This window comes from Trachurus trachurus (genome assembly GCF_905171665.1).
Source record: "Trachurus trachurus genome assembly, chromosome: 14".
Lineage (NCBI taxonomy): Eukaryota > Metazoa > Chordata > Actinopteri > Carangiformes > Carangidae > Trachurus > Trachurus trachurus.
The window spans coordinates 12,495,555-12,513,524 of record NC_139903.1 but is presented as its reverse complement, the minus strand read 5'-3'; the positions used below and the strand labels follow the sequence as shown (position 1 = coordinate 12,513,524).

At 39.7% G+C, this 17,970-nt stretch overlaps 1 protein-coding gene across 1 annotated transcript in view; it reads left to right on the top strand.

Moving 5' to 3' along the window:
* Window positions 1–143: 143 nt before the first annotated feature.
* The window catches only part of LOC310997517 (roundabout homolog 1-like), a gene marked incomplete at its 5' end in the record, with an annotated part of 81,307 nt that continues 63,480 nt past the window's right edge, over window positions 144–17,970 (top strand). Inside the window, one exon of the mRNA XM_083987236.1 lies at window positions 144–204. Coding sequence (XP_083843362.1) covers window positions 144–204 — 61 coding nt within the window. The remainder of the gene's footprint in view (window positions 205–17,970) is intronic.

Here is a 17,970-nt window from a genome sequence, read left to right as displayed (position 1 = left end):
GAGCAGTTCTGAACATTACTGTCTTTTATTGCCGCGGAGTTCAGAAACTCTCCTCCACCCCTGATCCCCATCATCGGCTCTGCAGCAGAAGTTGCGATTTAGATGATTCTAACTGGATTTACACCGTTTCCAGCTGCCCTTGAATGATGCCTGCCTTCTTAACGGCAATTTATTGTCTACTGGCATTTCTACAGATTTCTTCAGGTATGAGTTAATTATTTTCCCCAAACATGTTTTCATGTATTTTGAGGAATGGGAGTTCCTAACGTGCTCTGTACACAGAAAGAGTGGGTTAATGGAAGTAGAAGCAGAGAGAGAGAGAGAGAGAGAGAGAGGGAGAGGAGGTGATGAATGTGCTAAGTTTGATCTGTCATGGCACCCTGCAGGTACTCAGGTCACCTTTTCTTGGCGTAGCCAGCAGTATCAGTATGTGGCACCCTGACCCATGCTGCTTACTGGCTGCTTTGCTCAAAGTGACCCATCTATCTGTAATTGCCTCAGACCAGTGAAACAGCCATTCAGAAGCAGGGCTTATCACAGCAGTGGAAATTAATTGCCACAGTAAGAGTCTGAAAGGAAAAAAGGGAGTGAGGTTTATGTTAGAGCATGTTGTTTTATGCATATGATAAAATCAGCTGCTGTACACATACATCACTTGAGCTGCAGGTTAAGGGACAGTGACTTAGCCTGTTTCTTTTACACAAGATAGATCAGTTAGGGTATGTTATCATAGGATAGAAATAAGACTCCATTTACAATGGAGTTATTCTGCAAAGTGGAGTCGTAACTAGACAATAAAATTCACACTGAAACCTATCAAGTAACTTCACTTGAATGTGTCATCTCCAAAATGCGATCTAGTGTTTTCATAATTATTCACAAGGACAAGGCACATGAATCCACATTTCTGTAAATGTGAAGGTGTTAGCCAATATGCTAGTTTCCAACTGTTCTTGGGTCTATGAATGAATACAAAATTTAAAAAAAACAAAATTCATAAAAGGAAAAAAACAAAACAAAAAACACAAGGCCATAAAGAGCAGCTGGGACATTTATGTTGAAAAACTAACATTTGATTAATTGTCAGACATGATGCTTATCATGTGAAATCTGAAACAGAGCCACAGAGGTGGCTTTGTGTTATAGCCTACATGTTGTGTAGTAGGTGCTGTATTCCTGTTGGAGGGTCAAAGTTCACGCCAGGGAAATTACCTCAAGCAAAATGTTGACAATTGCAGATGAGGCTGAGTCCCACATTGTCAGGGAAAAGTTTTTTGTTGTGTTGCTGTCAACAGACTTATGAGATTTCTGGATACTGTTCCTCAGTCTTTTTTTTTTTTTTTTTTTTTTTTTAATTTTTTTACAGTTGATGTTAGCCACATTGTCCTACCCAGTTCAGCATCATACTTTGCAGGTGTAACCTTTGAAGGAGCCCCATAATGCATCCTCCTCCGACCATGACTTACAAGACATACTATGTAATGTTATGTAAAGTATAGTGACACCACACCATGTAGGATTTGGTAGCTTCAGCCAAGATAACATAGAATACAGCTATTTGAGAATAAGGTAGTTAAGCCTGGATGATTTTTGAAGGTCTCCACCTCGAGGGAGGAGTTTATTCACTGCCCACAAAAATACATGTGGTTGAACAAAAGGTACAACAGCATACCACATACAGAATAATAATAATAATAATAAATCCCTCAATTATTAAAAACAACATTTAAAAAAAACACTGTATGGCTTTTGGGTTAAATCTTAAACATATAGTGTTAAACTAAAACATACAAAATGATATTCTTCCCATAACATTTAACAGTAATCTAAGAAGCTGTCAATCAACACCTGGCTTAGATAGACAAGGAAACCCAAATGTTTTTTTAAGTCCCTCAAATTCCCTTGGTGCCAGTCCTGTTCACTGTGTAAGACAAAGACAGCTGTCAGTAACATTACCAGTGGCCACTGACTGAAAAAAGAACAATATATTTTCAGCCCTCGAGCTTCCATTAGTGTCTGACACTGACTGATGGCTTTATTTAGTGCTGGACTTCTATAGAGAAACATTCTTTTCTACAGAGGGCTGAAATAATTTATCCAATTTGAGAAGATGTGGGTCTAACACGCCCCCTTATTCTTGGATGTGCCACCATTCTTTAAACTTAAGATGTCAGGATAAGGTTTATGTATAACATTTTAGAAACCAAATATAATGCACCATATGCTCCTCCTAGCTTCTCTGAGGAGAAGCGGTACAGTGTTAACATGTGGATGTAATACAGGCTTTTACCGACTCTTTTCTTAAACTTCAGTGGTAACTCAAAAAAGGAAACATAGCGAGTCTTGCCTATCCACATCAAGAGCACAAAAATACGAATGACACCAATTTTCCAGTTTGTTGTCTCTACGTTTCCACACTGACAAACTCGGTAACCTCCAAATCCAGGCATTCAGGGAGTTTAAAGGAGGTTTGTGCTTTTGTCATGAATATTGTCCTGTTATGTTGCTTCTTCGGTAAAGCCTCTGATCCTGGACCAATGTGAAACAGCATGGATTTGAAATTGAAGATGTACCATAGGCACCTGTGGGAAACTTCAAAGTTAAAGAAGAAGTTAATTACCCCCAACAACTGCGTGATTCACATGAAAATCCCTGACATAAAACTAAATGCTCACTGGAAGCCCACATACAAATTCACTGTTTATTTAGACAATGGCACATCAGGCACTTCTTTCTTTATGACCAATGCAGTGGATTAGACACTGAATGATGCCCACCGACCAAGCCAAGTACTGCATAATTAAGACAAAACATGTGCTGGGGGAGGTGATAAGGTGTATAGTCGATGTACATAGCAATGCCCCTGTTTGAACCTATGAGTGTATGTTTGTACCACATCCTGATCCCATGATAGATTACAGGGACTTTTAGACATCATAGCTGGGGTGACTGCCAGGTTTTCATGCCCATCCTTGAAAATGATCCCTACTTAACCAATTGCAGCCAGAATGATTACATGTTTTTTCCACCCGATTTATGTTTGATGTAGCCTATACCAAGTAATTCCCTTGGTACAGTGGTCCATCATTAAAGCATGGAGCTCTTAAAGCTGTGCTGTTAAGTGACTTCATGGTACTCAGAAACTAAAGGGGAAGCTGGAACTCCCCGTAGTTGAGAGTTTAATCTCTGCATAATAAATCTGCCAACAGTAATTGGATGATACATAATAATCTAAATGATGGCCATTAAAAGCATATGCTCATGTCGAGACAGCTTTGTCCTTTTCATTCCACAGATCTTAATTATGCATCCCCAGAGTGACGCTGCGTCTTGGCTCGCCATTCTACCTGTTTAGTTTGATGGTCTGCAAACACTTTGTAAAACAATTGGGAGACAAAGGATTGGCCCTTCCTGTTATTCCTTTTGTAAGTGGCTGTCACTGCTGCACTTTCAGAGCACAGTAAAGTATTAATATCTCCACGACTGTATCAGCTAAGCTAATAACTAGGCTAATTACTTTAGCAATAAGCGAGTGGGGTCCTCTGAGGCACATTTTACCTTTAAATACCCTCCCCTCCATGTGTTATTAGTAGAGAAGCAAGTACAAGAGGGGCTCACAGACCAGCAGGACACAGCCTAATTCCATCACTGGTGTGTGCAGCAACCCCACGGGGAACAGTTTAGTTTAACTGAGACATCTGGCTGGCCGGCTGGAGTTGGTTGTACACAGGTCAGAGTTCACATGTACTTACTGATGCTGCTTTGGCGACTGACACTCAAGGCTGCAAGAGGTTGACTGTCGTGGGCCAAAATGCAGCCCGGCACTTGTTACAGAACGCTGGACCTTAAGCAATGATGACTTGATTGGGGGGATGCTGGCTCGCTGTGTTGCCCCCTAAGCTAACAAGACTCCCTATAGGCTTTGTGATGGTGACAGTGATGAGCTGAGTCGCACTACTAATGAGGAGCTCTTCGCTATGGATGATGGGACTGATAAGACATCTTTGTATGCTGATGAGGATTCCTTTGTTTGTCGAATGAAATTGTCAGTTTCCCCTGTTTTCTTCCTTTGAAAAGGCAACTAATAAGCTTCACTGGAGACCAGTTTGGTAGGAGAGCCTTACCACTAAGTGTTGCTCATTTGGTTGGAACCAACATGTCATGTAGGGAAAAAAAATAGAGTATAAGAAATGTATTCATAATGTACCCCCTAGAATCTGCTGAAACTGCAGTTTTCCTTTTTTTAAAGAAAGGTGCAAGGTTGCATGCTGATTTACCATGTGCTCTCTCAGTTCTTATGTATATTTTTTAAATGCTGGAACACTTTGGTTTTTAGCTTTAAATGGCATTCAGGCTTTTAAGCAATTCATCTCAGCCATCCTTGGGATCCATCAACTGTGGATTCATTCATTGAGGTTCATTGTTGTATCATATCCGTATTTTGACAGTCAGATGATTATCTTGTGCTCACCCACAAAGCATCCACAGAGTCAGCCCATATTAATGTTTTTGAGATGATTGTTACCTAAAAATATGCTCATAAGAACTTTGTCCACCAGCAAACGCTGAGGCAGAATATGCTTCTCTCTTGTCTCTCAAACCCCTGCAGACATTGCTTGAATTATTTGCCTCTGACTGAATGTGCATAAATGCATATGTAATGGTGTTAGTGAAAGCTGGTTTTTTTAATGTGTGTTTTCAAATCATGTGCTGAGAGCTGTGATTCAGGATTGCTTCCCTTGTTTACTCATTGTTTTCCTGAGGTGCCGTGAGGCCGAACACAGTTGCCAACCGCAGGGGAAGGGATGCTACTGAGAGCTTTAATAAGTGCCTGTGGGTCCACAGTTCACAGGTCATCACACCTTTGCACAGGCTCGCAGATACGCCGTTCACGCTCCCGCACACACATTCACACAACTTTTCATTTTGAGAGGGATCGATAACCATCTCACTCCCCTGCCAAGGTAGCAGGTTCCTTGCCCGAAGGATCCTCCTACTTCTGCTGTCCTTTTCTGCTCATCTTATTAAAAAAAAGTCAAGCATTTTTATTTTTTAATTTATTCAGTTATCATTTTCAGTTGTTTTATATGGCCTTCTTGGGTGCAATAGCAACATACTGTAAGCATAATTTGAAAACAGATCATGTAATTAATCCCATATGACAACTTGATTTCATTAAGTAAAAGCATAAAGCTAAACATAAACTCTGAAAGGAACTTCCCCAGTAGTGTGTTTAATCAACCAGATAAAATATGTTCTAACCAAATTATTGTCATTAAAGGATCTGTTAATTAGACTTATAAAAATTGTTTCAAATGGTTGCATCCTTGAGGTCATAGATCACATCACATAGGAAAACAAAATGAAGTTTTCAGAGTAACCACAGATGGCTAGATAAAGCTGATTTGTTTAATCTTGTCACCTTCAACGTGCTACCCCCAGTTTTTTTGCAAAAAAAAAAAAAACGGTCAAGAGATCCTTAACAGTGAACCACTGACCATGCTCATCCGGATACATGAGCTTCTAAGATGAGAAATTCCCGTGGGTTTGTGGTTTTCTCCGGGGCTGTTTGTACTTCTTTTGCCTTAGTTTCCTGTTCTGAGGTCAGTGTCCTGCCACGGCTGTGTGCTGAGGCACTTTGGATAATTACTTCTGTAAATAAATCTGCTCTCCATAGTATTGAGATTTCATAAGTAGTAAGAAAGACATTACACAGATGATTTTTGTGGTTCATATGCAAATCCATATTTTTTTCATCCTCTCATAATGAAGATGGGCTGAGGAAATTGCTGTGTCTGAAAAACAAACAAACAAGAAAAACAAACTGTTGCACCCACGTGACCCAGCTTGTCTGTCTGTGCCAACACTGATTGAAGTACTGCAGTGGTATGTACTGGTGCTATATTCCTCTAGGACTTGCGTTTGAGAGTAATTGGGAGGATTAATATTTTGAAAGGACAGCTTTAAAGGTCACTGTGATGGTATGACCTCAGAGTTGCTTCTTAAGGATAGCTCTGTGTGAGTCATCTCCTCTCCAGTCAGGCGGCTAATAATCAATAGTATCAATATGCTTTTCGGGGTAGGTCACGCTTGCACGCTAAGATGCACACAGAGGATAGATGTTTTTCTTTCACACATTTTCTCACACATCACCAATTAGGGCCATAGTTGTGACTATTAAACTGAATATTGTGCTAATAAAATAATGCTGCAGACAGTGCATTGTGAGAGAACACATCACTAGTACACATTATCCTTCTGCTATTTCCTCAGTCCTTCTCATCTTTCTTCTCCTTCATTCGTCTCTCGTCTCTCCCCGTCATTACTGACAGGGTTCAAAGCCCCCTATGTGAAGACTGCAGCATAAAGAACTGTTTTCCCACCAGAGCATCTCTCACTGAAGAGCCCAAAAACATGCATAAATTGCTTTAATTAGCTGATTTATTATTAGCTAGCATTTGTAATACTGTAGAATGGGATTCACAGATGAGCAGGAGTAATGACTGGAGCTGAATGTTTTGATTGTTTTGAATTTAGAACCATAAAACCATGATGCCTTTATCTAAACCTGCAATAAGACAGGAGTGTGAGTGGAGTATCCGAGTAGAAGATAATTGCCTGATAAGACAATGATTAACTTTACCACTGCATAATTAGTGCAATGGATAAGACAGATAAGATAACACAACATTGCATTGCTGTTTTCCAATGTGGAATTTAGTTGCCAAGCCTGTCGTACCTCAAAAGTTTGTAATAAAATGTAAGTTTGAACCAAGGTAAAAACTGAAATGGAAGAAAAAAAAGTAATTCTGAATATGATGAGACCAGAGGTGGGGTCAGCTATATTTTCACTGAGATTTTCCATAAAGGTCTGACAGATTTAGTTGGTGACCTTTAAGGAGGTGAATTTGATTTTCTGTCAAACGTTTTGGAAGAAGAGTTAAGAGGAGCTCCTCATTCTAATATTAAAATGAATTCTGACAGCTCTGATCAGACCACATCTAAACCAGCCCTTCACTTGCCTTATGTGTAAGCCTCCATTGAAAGATGAAGAGAGCAGGTGGATCAGTGGGCCAATACACCCGCAGGACTGTATTACAGGGAGTGGACCGATCTAACGCTGCCTTCATTAACCAGAGGTTGAGGTTGGAAAGCAAACTCTGAAGGTATCTCAAGCATTTCAATATACAGACTCATTAGCTGCAAAAGATGCTAACTAAGTCAGTTACTTGGAATACTTGAAATATGTCCATTCAGTTTGTTCTCAGGATTAAAAATTATTTATCTTCTGGAAAGAAAATCTTCTTAAATCTAGTTTTTGTGTTTAGTTTGTTTGATGCAAGGACTAACAACATTTAGAGTGTAGCAGAAGACCTTTCTTTGGAAGTAGAACTTTTTTGCACTTAGCATTGAGTCAAGGTGTAAAGGAGGAGGTAGCACTGTGACATCTGCAGTCTTTGGGAGCTGTGTTTTGAACTACTATAATTAACTCCTGTTCAGAATCTGTATGTATGAACACTGAGATAAAAGGAAACTTCAGATAGTCATTTATCACACATTTTGTTCCTTTTGCCTGTGATTTTCCACTGCAATAAGAAACCAAGGGAGCTTTACTTCCAATCATCCAAAGTACCTGCACTGTTTCCTCACTTCAAACAGCAGTTTTATTGTGACACGCGAGATTGGTATCAAGCGTTGACTGCAGCTAGAATTTTAAAGCTGGTTTATTTCACGTCACTGTTGGTTGCTTGCAGGCAAATCATTGCAATTACATTTAATCTTCAAATGGAATCTCTCTTAACCAGCAGGTAATCACGGATTTTACCAAGATTTTCAAATTGAAGCTAAAGTATTGTGCTCTCATCGCAATTTGTTAGAACATGCAAAATAACAGTTTACCTTGGAAACACCACTCCAAGTAGCTATTTGTAAGTCTTGAAGAAGTGTGGAGTCCAGCAGCGAACTTCTTTTATTTGAAAAATAACCCCCTTGTTAAGCTTCTCATCCTATCACAGCTTTTCTTCTGCTGAAGATCGACTGCCTGTCGTCTAGTCACTGTAGTGTCCAGTCTGAACAGAGGGGTGTGTTCTTTATTGTAACCTCTTGTCTTGTAAATACAATGATGGCTGAAGCTCCAAGTAAGAGCAGTATGTAAACAGTTATAATACTAACACTTAAATGTTAATATTAAGTGCTTATACTAACAAATAGTTCCTTTAAAACATTTTTTGTCTCATTAAAAAAAACTGAATATAAACATAGTGAGCCATTTGTCCTCAAATCAAACCAAACAAACATGGCAAACCAAGCTAGAAAGCTGGGGCTTTAACAATATACTTTATGTCAACAACCAACAGAATCCTGAGCCAACGTGTGATCAGCAGCAACACCACAAATGGAGCCAAATAAAAAGGTGTTCATACAGATAAATTTCTCAAATTCCTGCCAGATGAGCAGTTTTAATCAGCTTCCAAAAAGCTTTAGAAAAGGTCAACTTTTCACGGAAGAAAGGATTGGGGTGTGTTCATGAAGACTTGGGTCCTTCATAGGAAAAGAGAAGCGAAAAGCAATTTGTCAGGAACATAGCTAGAGTGATATTTGCCCAGTGGAAGTGACTGACACAAGCAGGTTTGCTGTGAAGAAAGAGGTCAGGATATTATAGAGCTCCACAAGCCTGTTCTCATCCGTGCTGAACTCTGACATCTTGGACTACTGTGTTAGCCTACTTTTATTGCAACTTGAAGAATTGCTGTGTCCTGCAGATAGACCAAGCACATATAGTATCAGAATGGGTTTTACTACAGCTATAGAATGAGCTCCTGTATTTATGCTTGATTGAAATATTTTTGACAATTTGAGGAAAGGGTAATCATTAGGATAACTCATTTGTTTTTTTCTGTGGTTTATATTGGACAATGTGTGCTGTAACTCAATGAGCAGACTACAAAAGAATGTATTTAAAAAGGGGTTTACTGTATACTTGGTTTTTGTTAGCTCTGATAAGGGCCTGTCAAATGTACATTTTTCACAGCAAGTGCAATACATAACAATGTGGCATCAGCAGCGGCAGCAGCAGCAGCAGCAGCAGCAGCTGTGTTTTGATAAGATTTGCATTTGGTTCCTTGGCTTCACTGCTGCCAATGTGTCAAACACCCGCTGTTGTATTTGAAACAGTCAGACTGCTGCCTCGAGATCTGAAACAACAAAACACATTTGAATGTTATTTCTTCATAACCAATGTCAGATTCGAGTTTTCATTTGTCACGATTCAAGTAACAGGCTACAGTGTTAGAAATGAACTTCTCATTAATACAATTTCTTATAAGTCACATAAGCTTATAGTTGCAAGGACACCAAAAGAAGGAAAAGTGATGTCAACTGAGAGGCATTTGTAGATGTTCCTTATCCTGAATGGTCTTGTATGAAGTCTTTGTGCATAGATGTTACCAAGAAGCACTTAAGTCAAACAGGTGGCAGGCAGCTCGGATAGCCAGACAGCAGTATCACAAGAGGGTGTGTGTAGTTTGCTTCAACTCTTTATGAAATATGCTTCAGGACTCTCCTAACAGTTAAGTGAGAAGATTGATACCGCTTACAACATATCTGCTTTGGAAGCGATGGATTTTAACTTGTTGAGCTGTTTCCCTGTGGTTCCAGTCTTTATTCTAAGATTAGCCAAGAGTCTCAAGGCTCTAGCTTTACACTTAGCAGACACTCACGAGAATGATATTCATCCTCTTATCTAACTCTCGACATGAACGCTAACGCGCCCAATTCCCAAAATGGTGCACTGCTCCTTTAAAGTCAGATGTGAACATAATCTAACTAGATGTGAATTAATACCATAGAGTGGCTATTTGCTTTCTCTGCCAGAGTGGAGTTTATTGCAGAGCAAAGTGAAACTCGTTCCTCTTAACACGCAGCAAAATCTAAGTGAATCTACCCAGCGCTGACCTATAATCCCCTGTGGCTGAATGCACCCTCTTATTAATGTCCTTTTGGACTATTAAGCTAATGCCATGATTGCTTTTAGTGTCAATGCAGTCCAAAAACATCCAGGACTGTGGCCACTTATTCTGCCTCATTTCAGAGACAGTAATCGAGAGTTAGAGGGGCTGAGAGGCAAGTCTGGCTTATGTCTGTGCCTGAGTTTGTGTGTGTTTCTTTATATTGGGGATATTGTCCAATGGGCATGTCCAGTACATGTGTCTGTGTTTGCATGTGCGTGTGTTTATTCCTGTGAGAGGGCTTCAGTTTTGTAAATGGGTTCAGTGCTCAGGGCAGAGTCTCTCTCCCTTTACAGTGTGACAGTCAGTTCACATCTGGACTGTCTGTACCAGGGGCACAATTAATATAGAAAATAAATGTAGGTCATGCTGATTTGCACTTGTGACATGCAATGAAACAGGATGGGGCTAATATAATATTTATATATAAGTTCAATTAGTTAGTCAGCAAAACAGTTTAATAACTTACAAGCCTCAGAGGATAAACTACAGATGGTCAAACATACATTATGCGGTCTGCTTAACTGATTATATAATGACTGTAGACTACACTGTAACTCCTAAGTGATGAGAAGATAAGGCATTCTGCACACACAATCAGTAAATCACTCATCCAACTAGTATACAAGTTAAACCCAGGGTGGATTTTTTTGTCTTTAATAACAAACAACCTCTTTACCACTTCACCATCTGCTCCATTCATGGGAAGTTTGACTTTCAAGCTTTGCCTGAGTGATAATCAATGGCCTATACAACCACTTTACTTTCCACTGAACATTTAATGGAGTGAGGATAAGCCTCTCAGACGGCTGCTGGCCTTTGCCTGCAGTTGTGCACCAAAGGTGTTTTTCATCGCAAATGCTGGAGGTAAGCTCCTGACTATCTGCCACCAACATTTGCTTCTTCAATATGTCACAGGAATACAGATACAGGATTTAGTTGGTGTATAAAATGCGACATGTGGAGTCGGACAATGTTTTGACATGATCAGGCATTAACAGTGAGCAGCATAGTCTGGAATATGACATGTATACTTACTGTATCTACTATTCCTACGGATGTAATAATGGTATGTAAGGGGTGCAATATGTTTGGCCCCAAAATTATTCAATGTGTGTTTTTTGGTTTTAAAAACAAACCAGAAACATTGGTTGTGTGTCATGAACCTGATGGATTTATTCTCCAGTCAAAGTGTCCTGGTGACCTACTTGGCTCAGATGTTTATCGTGTACCAGCACCATGTTCTGGTTTGAGTATGCCCTGGGGACTTCATTGCTTGTTACCTTCCCAGTGAGCATTTAACAGATGGCAACTCCAAGTGGTGTTTTTTTTTTTCATAGCATTGTGTTGTTGTGACATTACTAAAAAGATCACATTAGAACAATTTAGGCTGTGACTTCTATATCTATCTAAATCTAAAATCTATTTGCACACATGTCTTATTAGGAGCATTTAATTGTGTGATGACGGATAAATATTATCAACAATTTTTTTTGATAGGTTACCCAGGCATACAAGTTATTTAAAGATGTGAGATTTGAGTGGGGAATCTTAATGAGCACTTTTCGGTATTTTATGACATTTAAAAATGATTAATTGATTAATCATAATCAGAGTTGGCACTTGAATCAATAATGGAAACAGTTGTAATATCATTAAGCGTGTTCCTCATGCTTCCATTTGCAGTCAGCTCGTATCTTGCCCCACACATCTGTCTGCTGCAGTCAGGAGGTGTTATCATCGTCCATGACCTTGACTCTTCTCTCTGGAGGCTGCTACATTGTGCATTGTGTTGTTGGCCCGGTGACAGAGGGAAGGAAACACACATCTCATAACGTCTGTGTGATTAAAATCACCTGTACAAATGCAATTTAATCAGATCATATGCGTAGCACAGTGTAAGCGAGAGTGTGGTTGCGGACACCTTGTCCTGGCCACACACAGGCATAGAAACACATTCCTACCCCCACATACTTGAGTGAATGACAGTGTTCAACTGTTCCACTTAATTGTAGTTTATACTGCCTGAGAAAGAATGTCTGGCATTTATTGGTTCCCTGTGTTTTACTTTCCAAATGAATAAGTGTGTGTGTGTGTGTTTGGAGTATGTGTCTCCAAGGGATGAGCAACACAAATGGTTTATTTTCCAATGACTTTTTTTTTCTTTCTTATAATTTGTTAAAGGGACAGTATGTGAGATTTACCCCCATCTAGCGGTGCGGTTGCATGTCGGCACGTATTCTTGCTGTTGCGTTTACGTAAACTCGGGCAGAAGTCAGAAAAACAACACACGCTGCATGTATCAGGATAAACAAGCCTCTATGTAAACAAACGGTCCGCCAGCACGAGGCAAAACAATACAGGCGTGACAATATGTTGTCATGGTGATGTCGTATTGTTTACCTGACCCACGTTTTACCGGCTTTCTCTCGTCGAGTAAAATAACATCCAGTTGGTTTGCCGACGGCGTCACTCACGGCGTCATTCAGGTGTCTGACTGCACCTGAAGGCAACACCAGTGCCTCCGTCCTTCCTCACACTAGCTACACGGTGGTGACAGTTTTAACAGGCGCTGTCTGGAAAACTTTCTCCCCGAGCCGAGAAGCTCCGGCGGCCCGAGTTTGAGGTTACTTACAGCCACGGTGACACTGAACGTAAAACATGGCGATTCAACATGGCAGAGAAGGTTCGGTGAACCCCCCCCTGTATGTTTGTAACGACTTGTAACATCTCATTCTAAGGTACGAGAAAGCGCTCGTTTGTATGCGGGCGCGATTCCACTTCAGTGAAATACGTATTTATGAAAGCGATATTTGATTTTTGTCAATAAAAAGCCAATAAAGTCCCATACTGTCCCTTTAAAGGAACAGTTTGACATTTTAAGAAATGGGCTTATTTGCTTCTCCCTGGCAGCTATGGGAAGATTAATATCACTTTTATATATATTTACAATAAGTCTGAAGCTACAGTATAGCCAGGAGACAGTTAGCTTAGCATAAAGAATTGGACAAGGGGGGAACAGCTAGTCTGGCTCTCTCTGTAGATTTTAAAACAAATGAACATAAAAAAATAAGATAGAAAACAAACAAAAAGATCTTTGAAGTCCTCTAATTAACAACTAATATCATTATTGTTCTTGTTTCTTATTTCTCTACAAAAACTATGGTCATCAGTTCTAGCTCATTATGATTCAATATGAAGAGAATTAGCTGCAGGTGAATTTGTGGGTGGTTTTTAAAATAACCACTACTTTGAGCACGAGTTCATCTTTTGTGTTTGTATAACCTTTTGTTGTAGAGTCTGCACAGTTGTATAAAACAGCTCGCTGGTCTGTCTTATAGCCCCTTTGATCTAGCTCTGCATCCACATTAGTCATAACTTGGCCTTATGTTTCGCTGACACATGTGTATAATCAGATGTTGCTTAAAATACCAAAGGTTGTGCGCTGAAGCACAGCAAACACTTGCATAATATCACCCACTTGTCACACTAATACTAATGCTGCTCATAGTGAAGTGGCACAGAGTCAGGCGGCTGTCTAGTCTGGGTCTGTGAAGTGTATTTTAGGACGGAAATGCTGACAGCACTCACTTGTTATTCAGCAAGCTTCATTCATCATTATATTTTTTTACTCATTCCACTATTTTTGTGAAACTGAGACTTTCACTTATATGTCAGGCCAAAGGTGGAGAGGCTCCAACATCCTCTCTGACAGTTGTTTTTCTTGCAGTACTTTTGGTGATATGGTGATTGCTCTGTGCAGCTTGTCATCGATGACTGCAAAGCCTCTTTGTGTTTTATTTTGTTCTCTTCATATCTGTCTAGTTGATCCAGCCTTGGACAAATATCTCCAACATGTGGTTACATTTGACTTATACAAGAGCAATGCTGTGAACTATGAAGCTTCTGTAAATCTCTGTCTCACTATTAAAAGTGTGGACTTTGATCCTTGGTCTGGGCCATGGGTCACAAAAAAAAAGAAAACCAAATGACTTTTACAGACTGAAACAAAGGGATTGCCTTAACAAGACATAGCTGTTCCATTTACTGCACACTCTTAAGCCGTCCACAAAATCGCCCTGCCTTTATTAGCCGTGCCTGACTGCTGCTCTTCCAGAGCGGCGTTGGCACTTGAGCACAGGTAATCCCACAGTACTACAGGTGGAGATTTACCATTTCCACCACTGCGACTCAGACAGGCTCCGTGTCAGAGTCAGTGAGCAGGCTGAATGTGTCACACAGCTGTCAGCAGCACCAAAGGGGTAGTACTAAATCTTCATTAATAAATGTCACCCACTCCTTTTCTAGTATGTACTTGTTTGGGGGAAACCACAGAGACAATTATGCACATTTTTAAGAAGTGAATTTGAAGGTTAAAATCTGGGTTGAAAACTGTAACCAAAGTACCTAAGGCTCTCTAGAGTGACGCCTCAGGAATGTGTGTGTCCATGTATGTGTCGGCTGGTCTGAAGCGTTGTACCTTTTATATCGGGTTATTTTTCATACTGAACTGACGGGTTGTGTGACTTCGGCGTAGCAAGCTAATTTGATTGTGACATTTGATATTTTCTCTGTATATTTCCTTGGTTTGTATCCAAACAGACATAGTAGCCTCCTTTCATTCACTGAAAATACATACAGTATTGTACTGTGAATCACGCTGGTGTAGGTCGATTTAAGACCACCAATGTTGCAGTAAATTACACTCATATTTGTCACATTGTGTTATTACAATCTCAGTGCTCATGATTTGTTGCTTTTAAACCCCTGCCTCCCCCTCCATTGCCTCTTCTTTTCCTCCTGCCTTTCTCCTATAATTTATCTCCTCTTGCTTTCTTTTCTGCCTCACATATTCTCCAAGCTTCTTGAATAAAATACAAAATGTCTTGGTTGTTGTTCCAGCAATCTATGGCTTTCTACTATGTTTTTTTTTTCCTGCACATTTCATTTAATTCTCCTGAGAGATTCACAGTTCTGGAGAAGAGAGACTTTCTATCTACCTCCTGTCTCACTGAGACAGAACTACAGACACCCTTGTTTCTCTTTTGTGTTCGCTGCTGTTCATTCCCCCTTTTCCGTAGATCTTCACAAGACAGCATAACTGCCTCAGGGATGACTGACAGAAAAATATTTGTTGGGGTACAGGTGCTACAAATGACCTTTAGTGTGTATGTATGTTCTCCATTGTGCATCTGTGTTCATGTTTTTGCATACTGAGTGTATACTGGCTGCTGGCCCTTTGCAGATAAAGCCTGGCCTTCTGGGGGCCCACTTGTGGCGGACTGATATTGCCTTTCTGTAATGCCAGGAAGCTTAGGGAGCTGCATGGACCCTTAGGCATCAGCCCAACACAATTAAGAACATGGAAAGCAGCATGTGTGCTGTAAACAGGGTCCTTAGGCCACACTGGCTGCTTTGTTTATATTGTTCTGTTGTAGGTTTGAATGTCTAGACAAGAGTGTAAAATTGTGCTTAAATGGAATATTTACGATTACAATTACACCCACAGTGACTTGAATCTGCCTTTCTTTCTTGTTCTATTTCAATTCAACAAATTAAAAGTAAAAAGTAAAAAAAAAAAAAGAGAGAGATCTGCTCTCTGTATTATAACATGTCTGCCAGCTGTCGAAGTGTAGATGGTGCCCAGTGGATGAACCCTCATCGACTTGTCAGTGCATCATCACATTGGATATTTCAGTTAATGACTGAATCTAGTTAGATCAGCTCCCATCAGCCTCAGCTGTACTTTGTGTCTTTCTTTTTTTTTTTTTTTTTTACAATGCTAACAAGCTAGATTTTAATTATTTATTGCCTACACTGTAAGAAATGTCCGTAGAAATTACGGTAAAAAACTGTCAAATAGCAACAGTAAAATACCGTAAAATCAAAAATAGTATATCACTGTAGTAAATACACTGAATTACCGTAAATCAAGATACAGTAAATAACTTTAAATTTTACGGTCTTACTAAGTAGAAAATATGGAATTTTACTGTGAATGTTGTAAAAAGTTCGCAAAATTCACGGTAAAATACCATAATGTCACAAGCGTGTAATTACCGTAAAATTGACGGTATCATTCTGTCTGAATTACAGATTTTGCTGGTGTTTACGTTTAAATTTACGGTACACAACCATTAAATCATACCATCATTTCTATAGAAAGTAGAATGTTAAAAAGTATGGTATCAGGACAGGCTGTGGTCACGTGGGCATTGTTCGGGTCGATGTGAAGCACTTAATGCAATAGAAAAACTACATGTTGTCAAAACAGAATTAAGATAAGATTAAGATACTAAGTCAAAATAACATGTAATATATATGTAACATATATTTCAGAATAAATGTGCAAACATGGAGTTTAGACATAAATATATATTTTTTAAAATACAAACATCTCTATTGTACAAACATGTAGTCTCCATAACATACCTACACACAGTAAAAAAAAAAAGAAAAAAGGAAAAAAAGAAGAAGCTTGAGTCAGCTCTGGCTTGGGTGACCCACAGGTGACCCAGCAGTAACCATAGTAACCCATTTGTTGGGTCAACGGTTGGTTTGCTGCGCGCCACCAAGATCCGTTATTTTTGGCCGGAGCGCCGTTACAACCTGGTTACAACCAAGCTGCTCTGTTGTCAGCCAAAGACGACATAAGTAAAGTGGATTAATTTTATTTTTGATGGAAATGCCCCAGCTTCAGTCTGCAAAAAAGTCTGACTGCTTCAGCAACGAGTGTCAGTGAATCGGACTGGACTTTCTCAGGTTGGATCGATACCAACTGTCCGTGGAAAAGCTACAGATCAACTGTAAGTATTTAAAAATGAGCATGGTTTGTGTTACTTTGGCCGTTTAGCACATGAGCTAGGCTAACGCTAACGATGGCTAGGCTAACGCTAACGACCGTTATGCTAATACAGCTAACGGCCTATTGTTATGCTAATAACGCTAAACGGTCGTTATGCTAACGCTAACGGTGGATCGTTAAGCTAATAACGCTGACTACTATAGCATGAGACTGTAGCGTGAGAGACAGGACCTGAGAGTAACCAGAGTTTTTGTGTTTTCTAATCAGAGTAAAGTATGTGGAAGCTAACGTTAGCACATGGAGATAGACGGTCTGAAGAGGAGCCTTGCTCTCATGGAGGTGCAGAAGTTCCTAAGGGAGGCCAACATCATTACTGTTAAGGTAAAGTTATGTGTTACTGTGTTTGTGTGGAAGAGGGAAAATACACCGGCCTAAAACTGCCTTGTTCAGATATCCATGTAGCTACTTCTATCCATTATCATTATTACTGAAGTGTTACATGAGTTCATTTTGTGTTCAACATATATATTTGTACAGAACCATCCCATCCTTAGTTGTACACATTTTTAACACTACAAAATCATTTTTCCTTCTCCTCAGCATGGTGCAGCTGGAGAATGCAAGGCAGCCTACTTTGCAGGAATGTGGCATGGCCAGTACATCTTCAGCGTTATCAACACTCGGCTTCAGTGAGTACATTTAAATTGATAGGCTTCTGAACTGGTGCTGCCATTAGCCTAAATGTTTTTGTTTCTTCATACCTGTCAAATATTTACATGGCCACATCAATAATTATGTCTCCCATTTATGTCTACAGTCTACTACCCTGTTATCTGGAGTTCCTTAAGGATAAATCCTCGGAACTATCCTTATAAAAAAACATCAAAATCACTGATTTAATGTCAAATCCAAAGGATTGTGTGTTTTCAGCTGTAGCCTCCACAGTTTCTCCCTCAATCTCTCTCAATCTATTAGATCTGCTAAATCTGTTAACTGTTTTAAGCGCCCCCTGAAATCATATTTATTGGTTGGCCTTTCTATTAGATTTTTTAAACCTACTCTTCATTCACCATTTTTTTTTTTTCTGTTCCAACTTCTTTTATTAATGTTTTGTTTGTTGTTGTTGTTGCTGCAGGAAGCACTTTGCAACAGTGTGCT